This window comes from Artemia franciscana, chromosome 7, assembly GCF_032884065.1.
Source record: "Artemia franciscana chromosome 7, ASM3288406v1, whole genome shotgun sequence".
NCBI lineage: Eukaryota > Metazoa > Arthropoda > Branchiopoda > Anostraca > Artemiidae > Artemia > Artemia franciscana.
In genome coordinates, this window is record NC_088869.1 from 5198340 (window position 1) to 5211952 (window position 13613).

Sequence of the window (13613 nt, forward strand, 5' to 3'; positions counted from 1 at the left end):
CCTAGGGCCCAGGAGCTTATCCGCGAAATTTCAGCTCGATCCGATAACTCCTTCCCTGTTTTCCAGAAACCACGCATAGCCACATAATGTTCATGTTCTCCTTTTGTTTTTGTTTTTCGCCACGCCTACAGGTCACAGCCGACATCGGATCTGGGTGTACGAAGACTCATTCGACGCGGAATTCTCCGAGTAATTTTCCTGGAAAGTTTCGTCGGAAAATCTTAACCCCCCGATTTTCTAGCTTAGAAAAACCCATTTCCCATAAGAGCCCATGTTAATTTTTGAAATTCTTAAAAGTTATTTAAAAGTTATTTAAAAGTTATATTTATACACATGCAGGTATTTCGACTTCAAACATGCCCGGTTAGCTCAGTTGGTAGAGCGTGGGACTTTTAATCCTAAGATCAAGGGTTCAAGTCCCTTATCGGGCGGTTTTTTTTCACAAAATATGAAAAAAACTTCGTTTTCTTAAAGAGTTAAAGAGGCTGCGTCCCAAAGTCGAACCTTAAAACGTACAGGAATTAGGAGAGGCAGTCCTAATTCCTGTAAGAGGAGTACAGGAATTATTAAATTACATCCACCATGGATTGTAGAAAAACGTACAGAAATAATATGAAAAAAACTTCGTTTTCTTAAAGAGTTAAAGAGGCTGCGTCCCAGAGTCGAACCTTAAAACGTACAGGAATTAGGAGAGGCAGTTGGGGGGCTGCCGCCCCTCAAACCCCCCGCTTTTAAAGACTCTTTTGTACAGGTTTTTTGTTGTGGGGGGACTTCATTGTTACTAATTACTAGTTTCGGCGCAATGGTTCTCCTGTCCTCTTGTGTTTAACATTTTTCGAAGTTATTCCATTATTCATTCATTTCAATTTTTTGTTAATTAAAAGAGGGCCTTTCCGAAGCCAAGAGCGGGGGGTTAGGGGGGCGGCAGCCCCCCACAACAAAAAACCTGTACAAAAGAGTCTTTAAAAGCGGGGGGTTTGGGGGGTGGCAGCCCCCCAACTGCCTCTCCTAATTCCTGTACGTTTTAAGGTTCGACTTTGGGACGCAGCCTCTTTAACTCTTTATGAAAACGAAGTTTTTTTCATATTATTTAAAAAATAAAGGTATAGCCAAAAAGAAATAGAAAGATAACTTATTTATTATTTTTTGGGTAAAAAGTTTGTCTTAATTTCATCGCTTTGCATCTGTGAAGGATTTTTGTAAGCCAATCGAATTTTTACTCATTTCTGGAGAGACAAATAGTCCTAAGTTCTTAAAAACAGACTCGTTTTAAAGCCCCCTGTGCAAAATCTAAAGCCGATAAAAATAACAAAAAGTTAAATTCTCTCTAATTTGCTCTTCTGGGTGAAAGTTTGTGCTAGCAAAACACGCGAAACTTTTGGAGTCCCGAGATACTTTGCAAGTATTCCTTCTATCCCCATGTGGTATAGCTTACAATATACCTAGATTTGGTTCCCATGAATCTTTCATTTTTGTTCATTTTGCCGGAAAAGGAGCAAAAGATAGAAGATATATACAGTCTTTAAGATTAGTTTAGGACTAGATCTGCAGCTACAGAAAAGTAGATAACGGAAACAAAATAAAGCTTTATGCGGTTGCATCTGACATTATATTTCTCCAAAATAGATAGTATATAACATTCATATATAATATTTATGAACTTGTGTATTTATTTATGTATTTTTTTGCGAAAATAGTTCCATTTTTTTTTATATTAGCCCGTTAAGATTTTCTGGCTTGAAGAAATGATCTAGATAGGTCATGAGTTTGAAAAAATTTGTTTACAACCTTAATTTTGGAAATTATTTGTCATGAAAATGATGTCTTATTAATCTGTGTTCATGCTGCAATCTAAAGAGCAAATTATGTTATTTTTCCCAGGGATGGAACCGTTTTTTGTGATCTATGATGCATGCAAAATTATACAAGATCACAAATGATTCCGAAAGACTAAAGTAAAAGGCATGGGGTAAGTGACAGTGAGAATCATACTGAACTGCAAATGAAAATGTTGCAAAACCAGATCATGGGTAAGAAGAAAATCAGAACAGCGGTTGCAAGAGAAGCAACAGCAAGAATCACTACAAGTCCTAAGAAGAGAACAAACCGGAAGAAGGAATTGAAGTCACACGGACTTCCTTCATTCAACTGAAATTGCTGATTTGCCACCTCATAAGTTAAAACTAAAGAATAAAACGATCATTTTGCCTTCAAGCCGTGGCTAGTTCCAAATATATTTGCAACTAGCAAATGTATTTGCTAATTTGCAAATATATTGACTCCCCCAGCGTGAATGAGCTGGCTAGAACCTTCAACAGGTTGACAGGTTGAAAATTTCCAAGTATATAAGAAAATTTTAAGAAAAAACGCCCCGATCTTTACGCTAAAGTTTCTTACTGTTTCAAAAATAGAGTTAAGAGAAAGAGTCAAACTTTAGTATAAAGAGCGGGGCTTTGAGGAGGAAAAGCCCCTTTCATATACGGAGTAATTTCTGTTCGTTTTAAGTTTTAATATTGCTCCTTACTTTCAATTAAAAAACTTGTTTTTTTATTTAATATTGGTAGAACCAGCGTGTGTTCCCCGGGGAGACCCTCAACTGGTTGACTCTAGTTCGGCATTGTGGAGTGACATGCATGAGAGGTGTAGCATAAGTGGGAGATGATAACAACGGCAATGAAGGGGGGGAAATTAATGCCATGTTTTTCTTCTCACTTAATTGTACTATCTGTCTTGGCTTTTTCTACAATTAGCCACGTCTTGACTTGCCCACAACTATTCCATTTTTAATTCAATATAAATATATATATAGTAGTTTGTTAAAATGTGTACAAACATTTTTGCAATTACCAGTTTTATGCTCTTTATGCAATTTGATGTCTTTTCATTGTGTATCTGTTCAAAGATGTTTGATTATTGAAGCTAGTCCGACTTCTAACAACGATATGTACTAAGCTTGAAACTTTTGTTTTTTTTAAGGTTTTTGAATTGTTGTAATCCCTTGCGAAATAGAACATCATTTGTAATACTTGCAAATTTTCATTTTTTTGGGCCTTGCTACTGACATTAAATAACTGGTTGCGCCAAAACCTATAAGTTTAATGACGTGGCGAGTTGATTTCAAAATATAGCCAATCTCGATAGCCAATACAAGATGTTAACAATGGGCAAAGTTCATAACTTGCAGTCGTTCCCCAGTGAACGGTGGGGGATCAAGTCATCCTCAAAGACATGTTTATTAGATTTTCGACTATGCTGAACAAAATGGATATCTCAAAATTTTGATCGGGTTACTTTGAGAAAAAATGAGCGTGGGAGGGGGCCTAGTTTCCCTCTAATTATGTTGGTCACTTAAAAAGGGCACTATATTTTTAATTTCCGTTCAAATTAGTCTTCTTGCGATATTCTAGGGCCAGTGGATCGATACGATCGCCCCTGGAAAAAAACAAACAAAAAACAAACGAGCATACTTACAACCGTGATATTTAATCTGGCAAAATCTGAATCTGAATCTGATGATATCTGATGCTGAATCTGGTGATGTGATTTTCATTAAAATTCTGTCACTTTTAGGTGTTGCCCCCGTTTAATCGAAAATAAAGAAACATTTTTTCAGGCTCGTAACGTTTGATGAGTAAGACTAAACTTGACGAAACTTATATATTTGTCATCAGCAAAAAAATCATATTCTTTTGATGTATCTATTGGTATCAAATTCTGTTTTTAGATTTTCGGTTACTATTTAGGCGGGTCGCTCCTTATACGAACTGTTTGATACAGCCTTTAAGGTCATTTTCGCTTGTAATTCTCAGGCTCGTAACGTTTGATGAGTAAGACTAAACTTGACGAAACTTACATATTTGTCATCAGCAAAAAAATCATATTCTTTTGATGTATCTATTGGTATCAAATTCTGTTTTTAGAGTTTCGGTTACTATTTAGCCGGGTCGCTCTTTACTTACAGTTCGTTACTACGAACTGTTTGATACAGACTTTTAAGGTCATTTTTGCATGAATTCCTACAGTTCCGATTAGTCTCCAAAATTGTTTTTATCATCTTTCGGAATTGGACCTTATTTTTGAAGAAAATTATTACTAAAATAAAATGCTAGGGATCAACCAAGTGTATTTGCCAAAATAAACAAATAATGAAAAAAACTGAAAAGAGAAGATTTCAAATATTTTCCTGAATAAATACTTTACATAATTCCAACCTCCTTTGGAGCTAGAATGAATAATTCCGCAACAAAATATTTATCCAAAATAATAGAAAACTTCATCTACCATACTATAAAATTATACTCCTTATTTGATCCCCTTTAGCTGTATCTTTGGCAACAGTCAAATTTTATAAGTAAACTTCTCTCCCCAAGTTTACGTTCTAGGCCTGTTTCCGAAACTTTAATTTGCTTACTTATGCAAATTGAGCATTGCTTAAAGCCCTTTTCCAGATCATTTCTGATGTATTCTAAAAATGGGACAATTTTGTTCAGCTGTGTCTAAGCAAATTCAGTTCAAATTTTTGAATAGTTTATACAAAGAATTGTTCTAATGGCTTTTCTAGTTAAACTAGTGCAGTTAGATATGTTTCACGGTTGCCTGTGTTGCGGAGAAGCCCTACTGTTTGTTTCTTTTATAAAAATTGTCATCAGCAATCCCTACCTTAGTAAAGGGCAGGGTATATTATACGGCAAACAGTCAAGCGCTTCATTTAAATAGAGTCTGTTTCTTTGAAACTCAATCCTAATGAAACATCACAAGATATGATAAAAAATATAATACTTTAGAAACACATTTTGGCTATATATTTCCACATTAGGGGGGGGGGAGGTTAAATAATAACGGGTCTGCATGCAAAAAGTGTTAGGTATATTTATTTTGTATATTGGGAAGAAATAATTGTTTTCTAAATTCAAACTGACCAAATACTTTAGCCCCACCCCTCCTAATGTGTAAATATATATCCCAAATTATATATTTCCCATCTATACTGTTACTTGTCTTTGTCTTATCTCACGCTAAGCTGAAAGAAACGAAGCAAATGGCTTCTTCTCGAGTTTTGCACAGAGTAAACTTGAATGAGGGGCGTATAATACACAAGTAACAGAACTCCTCCCCCTACGGAAAATAAATATAATACACTTTTTTTTTCCGTATAATACACAAGTACCAAGGGCAGAGATGGACATTTTGACATTAAACAGATGAAAAAATCGTTTTTATTGTTTTATAGATGAAAAAATTGTTTTTATTGTTTTATAGATGAAAAAATTGTTTTTATTGTTTTATAGATGAAAAAATTGTTTTTATTGTTTTATAGATGAAAAAATTGTTTTTATTGTTTTATAGATGAAAAAATTGTTTTTATTGTTTTATAGATGAAAAATTTGTTTTTATTGTTTTATAGATGAAAAAATTGTTTTTATTGTTTTATAGATGAAAAAATTGTTTTTATTGTTTTATAGATGAAAAAATTGTTTTTATTGTTTTATAGATGAAAAATTTGTTTTTATTGTTTTATAGATGAAAAAATTGTTTTTATTGTTTTATAGATGAAAAATTTGTTTTTATTGTTTTATAGATGAAAAAATTGTTTTTATTGTTTTATAGATGAAAAATTTGTTTTTATTGTTTTATAGATGAAAAAATTGTTTTTATTTATTGGAATAATCATTTGCAGCGCAATAGTGCTTCCTAAGTAAAGAGCGATGTGGGCATAATGTGTTTTTTTTTAACCAGGGCCCTTCGTACCGAAGGAGCTGTCGTAGAAACTTCAAAAAGTTCCCGTTCATTTGGAAATTGAAAGGGCTAGTGCCCTTTTTAATAGTTGAAAGTGATTAAAGGGCAACTAACACCACTAACACCATTTCCCCAAACACGTTCGATTGAAATTTTGAGACAACCGTTCTGTTCAACATAGTTAAAAGGTCAAAAAAATAATGATGAGGATCACAACCCCCCTCACCCACAGCCCTCAGGGCAAGGGTTGCAAGTTATGCCCTGGGACATTTAAGGTTTTTATAGAAAGGTTGATCGTATAAACTACAAAGGGGGATCATTGGATTGGTAATAAAAATTTCTGGTGCCATTTTCAAGATTCAGAGTGATTGGAGGGTAGATAACCCCACACACACACACACAAACCTTGTATTTTCCCAAATGCATCTGATACAAGTTTTGACCATTTTTTGTAGTAGAAACTTCTAAAAGGGCTTCTTAAATTGGAAATTGAAGTGGCTAGTGCCCCTTTAGCTACGTTCAGCGTAGCTAAAAGGTCTGTAAGTTATTTCTTTGAGGATGACAACCTCCCACAGCCCTCAGGGCAAGGGTTGTAACTTATGTCCTGGGGGCCTTTAAAGTTTGCATAAAAAGGGTGGTCGTATAAACTTTGGAATTGGATTATTGGATTGGAATTATATGCTATAGTGTCCTTTTTAAGATACAGAGTGATCAGAGGGTGCATACCCCCCCCCCCCACGCACCTCGTATTTTGTCGAAATGTATCTGATAGAAATTCTGAAATGGCAATTCGTTGTCGTAGAAACTTCAAAAAGAGTTCATTCGTCTGAAAATTGAAGGGACTAGTACTCTTTTTAATAGTCAAAAGTGATTGGAGGGCAACTAGCCCCCTCCCACACCACCATTCCAATCAAAATTCCGAGATAGCCATTTTGTTCAACGTAGTTGAAAGGACCGGAAATTATATTTTTGAGGATGACGACCCTCCTACAGCCCTTAGGAGCAAGAGTTGCAAGTTGTGCCCTGTGGACATGTAAGGTATATACAGAAAGGGTGATCGTATAAAGTTCAGAAGGGATCATTGAATTGGTAATAAAACGTTCCAGTGCCCCTTTTAAGATTTATAGTGATCGGATTTTGGATACCCCCCCCCAAACACACCTCATATTTTCTTGAAATGCATCAAATAGAAATTTGGAGAAGGTCATTTATTGTCTTAGAAACTTCAAAAAGAGCCCATTTGATCGGAAATTGAAAAAAATAGTGCCCTTTTTAACAGTCGAAAGTGATTAGAGATCAGCAAGCCACCCTCCCACGCCTACCCTTTCCCCAAACACATCCAATAAAAAATTTTTAGATTTTGTTCAACGTAATTAAAAGGTCCGAAAACTATGCCTTTGATGACGGCGACCCCCCCCCCCAAAGCCTTCACGGCAAGAGTTGTACGTTATGCCCTGGGGCATGTAAGGTATATATAGAAAGGGTGATTGTATAAACACCGGGGGAAGGGGTTCATTGTATTCGTACTCAGAAGTTCTAGTGCCTTTTTTAAGACACAGAGTGATCAGAGGGTGGATACCCCCCACCACACCTTGTATTTTACCAAAATGCATCTGATAGAAATGGTAATTTGTTGTCGTTGAAACTTCAAAAACATCTTTCAATAGTCGAATGTGATTTGAGGGCAACTAATTCCCCTCCCTCACCCACTATTTCCCCGAACACATTCAATCAAAACTTTGAGACAGCCATTTTGTTCAACGTAATAAAAAGGACCAGAAATTATATCTTTGAGGATAAAACCCCACAGCCCTCAGGGCAAGGTAAGTTATGGCTTGGGGGCATATAAGGTAAATAGTATAGAAAGGGCGATCACATAAACTTTAGAAGGGGCTCGTTGGATTGGTGATCAGAAATTCTAGTGCCCTTTTTAAGATTCAAAGTGAACGAAGGGTGGATAACCTCCACCCCTCCAAACCTCTTATTTTCCCGTAAAGCATCTGAAGGAAATTTTGAGATGGCCATTTGCTGTCGTAGACACTTCGAATAAGGCTCATTCGATTGAAAATTGAAAGGGCGAGTTCCTTTTTTAGTCAAAAGTGATATAAGGGCAACAAGCCCCATTTCCATGCCAATTCAATTCCCAAAACACATCTAATCAAAATTTAGGCATACCCTTTTTTTCAGTGTAGTTGAAAGGTCTGGAAATTATGTCTTTGATAACCCCAATACCTTCTCAAGACCAGATCATAATTTGCATTTTACTGAAAATGGCTGTGGATTGTCAGTTTAGCAAACATATGCTGATTCATTTTCCTTAAAGTTTTAATAGTTTTTACTTTATTAAAGTTAAAAACATTAGAACATTTTAAACATTTGTCGTATATTTAAATCATGCAATAAATAACCGAGTCAAACTCAAAACAAGCAAAAATAACATGAGTAGGGCTGACAACCCCAATGCCTGCTCAAGACCACAACATAATTTGCACTTTACTGAAAACAAAACATATTTAAAATGTTTTCACCTTGTTTTTACTTCTTTTAAATATTTTTTTAGATATATCAAAGGGGAAGTCCTTCCCCTTGCACTCCAATTACAATGCGAATGTCTGGTGCCCTTTTTAAGAGTAACAAGAGATTGGAGGGTAAGTAGCCCTTCTCTCAAGCCCATTTATTTCCTAGACGCATCGAGTCAAAATTTTGAGACAGCTTTTTTGTTCAGCACAGTAGAACGGTTCAGCAGCTATGTGTTTTGAGTCAAACTCAAAACGAGCAAAAATTAACATGAATAGGGCTGATAACACCTAAGCCGTCTCAAGACCAGAACGCAATTTGCGCTTTACTAAAAACAAAATACGCTTGAAATGTTTTCACCTTTCTTACTTTCATAAATGAAAAATTATATAAACCTAAGCGAAGAAATGTCAGTATATGTCAATTTAACTGACAATCCACGGTCTTTTTTTTTAGTGAAGCGCAAATTGTGTTCTAGCCTTTGAGAAGGCGTAGGGGTTATCAGCCCTACTCATGTTAATTTTTGCTCGTTTTGAGGTTGACTCAGCTATTTATTGCAATTTCTGTTCGTTTTGAGTTTCATTTATTTATTGATAGTGATTTCTGGTATTTTTACGCTTGGAAGATTATTTGACTTTATTTTTGCTCATTCTTGGCTTAATGCATCTCTTTACTTTTCTTTTAAAAACTTGTTTTGTGGAAAAGATTTTTTATATTAATTACTTACAGTGGACTTGTAATGTTACTGATGTCTTGATGGGGGCTTCCCCTTTATCCAGCATGACCTGATTAGTTGCCTCACATGTCAAAACTCGGCCATTGTCTTCCTTGTTAACCTTCAAACTCAAATGACTCCGTGTTTCATATGTCTTGTCCGTCTAAAACGAGATTTAACATAAAGGGGACATATTTTTATGACGGGGCACATAACGCATACAATGTAACACAAAATAATTGTATATAAGAGTGAATTCTGCTTATCTTAGTAATTTTTGTATCCAATTTGTTTAGAAATCTGGGCACAAAGGCACCCGCAGAAATTTTGACAAACAGGCCTTTCTAAAAGCCTGTGCGTCATTTGTACTTGTTAGTACTATTAAAAAAAATAAAATTATGATACTAATGAACACAAAACGATAAGGGATAAACGATAAAGAATACCTACATCTAACCACAAAACTTTTTGGCTTGGGATGGAGAGCTAGTACTCCCTGTAAAAGAAATCCAAGAGTCGTAAGGTCAAAGGGTTATTTTAAATTGGGATTGAATAGAAAGTACTTGAAGAATTTCCAGTTGTTGAGGGGGGATAGTTTGGATTTAGGAGAAAGATGAATTTTTTGATGCAGTTTAGGTTGTTGGCTAACCCCTACTTTTGCCCGATGTGTGGATGTGTGAAAGAGAATCTCTTTCATTTTATATCAAAGTGTGAAGAGCTGTCAGAGCTGCGGAATGAATGTTTTGAACGAGTGTTAGGAAGTGAATGGTGGTTAATTGAGTGGATGTATGAGAGGAATGCGAGTGCTGCTAAGCAATTGTGTAAGTTCGTTCGTATAGGGGTTAAAAATAGGGTGTTTGAGGGGATAGTTGGCTAAGGTTTTTAGAAGTTTAATTTTAGTAACTTAAATTAGTTGGAGTTGTATTTTGTTCTTCAACTTTGTTTGTACTTGCATTTTGTGTATTGATATGGCCCGCGGGCCTTTACACTAAAATCTAATCTTATAAATACAAAACTCTCATGGAAACAATTGGAGACCGGTCATAATCAGACCAACAGTCGTAAGACAAGGAAGACTTAAAGCTAGATCTATGTGAAACTTATAAAATAATAAAGGATTGAATGAAGAAGTTGCTATTCTTGTTATTTTCTATATTTTTTTCTATATTCTATGTTCTTGTTTTCTATCCTTTTCTAAGAGTATTTCTCAGAGTTTTGAAGCATTTGAAACATAATTAAACTGTAATCTCTTCTCAAGCGCGTGCACTTGTATTTGAGCTCCTTCTATTCTTGAGTTTTGAAGAACTTCAAGGGTTTCCGCAATACAAGACCCCTAGTGTTTTGGTAAAATTCGTAAATAAAAATAATAGTTTTGAAGATAACTGAAATGAGAATAGAAAGTTCCAGATGATAAGGGAGAATTGGAAACGGGGTATTTCAAATGTGTCACCATTACTCGGGCTGTCCCGAATCCATCTTGATCAAGTCTAATTTTCCATTTTGAAATTCAAAATGCCAAGTACTTGTTAGACAAAGGAAGTTGGGATTTCACAAAGATACTCCTTTAAAATTGAAAATAATAATTCTCCATTAATTGCTAAACATTTTTTTTTTTGCTATCTTAGAGATTTTCAAAAAATTTATTTGTGTAAAAAAGTCAAAATTAGATATTTAGCTTCGCTAAGCAATTTTATTATTATTTATTTAAGAATTAACGACGCTTCTTGACTACTATGGTCCCTGCGTCGGCCCTGCAGTGCATTCCTGCAGCGTGATTCGATCTCTGGGTCCCGTATTACCAAGCTAAGGTCAAATCCACTGCGCCACCACAGGACGCTAAACAATTTCTCCGTTGTTTGTTTTGCAGTTTGAATCTAATTGTCTCTGGAGCAGTCAGATCGTTCCCAGGGAAAAAATACACGAGTAGAAGTAATTTAAAATAAGAGAAAAACTTATCATAAAAAGTGAGTTAAAAGCCAAAATTTACAGTAGCATTATCCTTTCCTTAACAAAATCCAGTATAAGCTTTATACCAGATTTGCAACTTAGAAATACTTAATGTTTTGGAAGAAATTGTTTGTTTCCTGTTTTACATCTTATCCCTTTTTACTAAAAACTAGCTGAGGTTCTTTCCTCATGGTAATTGCTTTAAGCTTGCCATGTAGGTCACATTCACCCATTTTCTCTTAAAGGAAAATGTTTTGTGATAAGGAGGTAATAAAAATCTATGAGTACTAGGGTAACCGAGGGCAACAACTCATCAATGTGTCCTGAATTTCTGTTTCTAAGATAGATTCCCCACTTCAAGAATTATTTCAGATAAGAGACCCTATCACATTACGGAAAGGAATAAAATTCAGATCAAATCTGAATTTATATTTGCTTTGAGAAACTAAAACTAAATCACATCTCATTTCCGAAAGATTAAATTTATGACAGCAACAATAATTCCTACTGATATTTATTGAAATATTACCAGCCGCCGGCTTAGTCGTGTTTCCAGCAGGGAAGTCTTTGGATCTGTCCTTTAGACATCCAGATTTCTTGTCACCTATTATAATAAAATCAGGGGCTTAAAGCTATGAGAAGGGAGGGGGTATATTAACAGCAAGACTACCCTACCTCTTGGGGTTTTGTTTTCAATGATTTGAAAGCTTTGGTCATTTGTCTAGTTGGACGTTACAGGTTCCAGACAGTAGCCAGAAATTGTCATCGTTCGCACTTTGCAGATTGCAAAAATGATGCTAGGCCTCGTATTTCGACTTTAATGTTACATTCAGTAATTGACATTTCTCTCTTTCTTAATAATACCTTTTCTTATGTTTACGCAACATGCTTTCTTACCTAATGGTTAAAAGTACTGAATACAGTTTAAGTCCGGGTCATCCCGGCAAGTCGTCAACTTTATTTAGTCTTGCCTCTATACCTGTTTTTCTATCTGTAACAAAAACCTGACAAAAGTTAAGAAGATGAAGTATTAGTAAAGAACAGGCAAAATCAAGTTAGTGTTGGAGCAAACATTAAACCAATGTCTTGCAATACTTTATACCAGTGTTGTTAAATATACGTTTCCGCTTATGAAATACAAATTTTCACTTCCGAAATACAAACGTAGATGTGACTATGGTGTGGCTCGTGCACAAAATATAAAAAGTTGGAAAAAATTTGAAACCAAGAAACACCCAAAATTGCACTTAAAGGCCTAAATTTTAGCCCAAATTAAAAAATAAATGCTGCAGCTTTGAATTGGTTTTTAAGGGTATTTATTTTCTATTTGAATCCACTGAGGATGAATAGTCTCTTTAAATTTGTTTAGACTTTGGTTTCACACAGAAAGCTCATAAAAGGCAAATTTCGCGGGAAAAGCCTGAAAATTCAATTTTCTTCTAAAGCATTTTGGAATAGGATTTTATACCTTATCTTACCTGCTGAATTACACAAAATTTAGACAAGAAAGACCTTACTACTGTAGTTCATATAGCCGAAACTTCTCTGGGAACCCAAAACTGAGCCAAAAGTCCAAAGCGTATTTTCAATTAGCGTTCAAAGCTATGCATAATGCGTAAAATCCACGCATTATGTTTGTGCAGTTCAAAACATTACGCAACAGAAAACGAGTATTTTGTTAGTGTTGAAGTTATGAGGAGAGCCTACAGGGTATCTCTTGCAAATTTCATCTTTAAAAGATTCTCCAATTTTGACTCCGAGGTGGTTACAACATAGGATACTATGACAAGTAGAGGAACTTAATGGGCCTATCTATGACAACTATGTGGCTTACTTGAGGAAGAAGAAGTCTTAAAGAAGATCTCTGGCCCTTAGATCAACTTCACGCCTTCTATGCCACTTTTGGTCATGAAGAAGAATTTCTTACCGGCATAGCGAGAGAGCAGATAGTCATCTTTCTATTTCTACTGCGGCTCAAAAAACCGCCTTTTGTACCAAGTTGAAAGCAAGCCTCCTCCAAACGTTATAATATTCCGTACGCAAAGCAGAATCTTCGTGACGTTTCAGCTGACAAACAACGCTGGAAGCGTTGAGGAGGGGACAAACCATTTCATATACGGAGTAATTTCTGTTCGTTTTATGTTTTAATATCGCTCCTTACTTTCAGTTAAAAAAACTAGTTTTTTTTTATTTAATAGCGTAAAGAGCAGGCGTTTAGGAGGGGACACTCCCTTTCATATATTACATAAAAAAAACTAGCTTTTTTAACTGAAAGTAAGGAGCGACATTAAAACTTAAATTGAACGGAAATTACTCCGTATATGAAATGGGTTGTCCCCTCCGCAATCCCTCGCTCTTTACGCTAAAGCTTTTAATTCTTTTAAAAAGCAGAATTGTTGCAAAGAGTCAAACTTTAGCGTAAAGAGCGAGAGATTGCGGATGGGACAACCCATTTCATATACGGAGTAATTTCCGTTCAATTTAAGTTTTAATGTCGCTCCTTACTTTCAGTTAAAAAAAAATAATTTTTTTATGTTATTTCTGAACGTTTTGAATTAATGCATGTATGATTTTGGCTCTCCCCACATAAATTATTAAAATGAAATTTGCATATTAATTCCTTTTTTGGCTAAATGGCTTTCTCTTAGTTTTGATCAGACGATTTTGAGAAATAAGGGGTGGGGAAGCAGGCCTAGCT

At 35.3% G+C, this 13613-nt stretch overlaps 1 protein-coding gene across 15 annotated transcripts in view; it reads right to left on the reverse strand.

The window, feature by feature from the left end:
• The window catches only part of LOC136028761 (hemicentin-1-like), a 266427-nt gene that overhangs the window by 112293 nt on the left and 140521 nt on the right, over window positions 1-13613 (reverse strand). For all 15 annotated transcript variants that reach the window (XM_065706646.1, XM_065706644.1, XM_065706649.1 and 12 more), the window contains one exon: window positions 8981-9131. In XM_065706646.1, the coding sequence (XP_065562718.1) occupies window positions 8981-9131 (151 nt within the window). The remainder of the gene's footprint in view (window positions 1-8980; window positions 9132-13613) is intronic.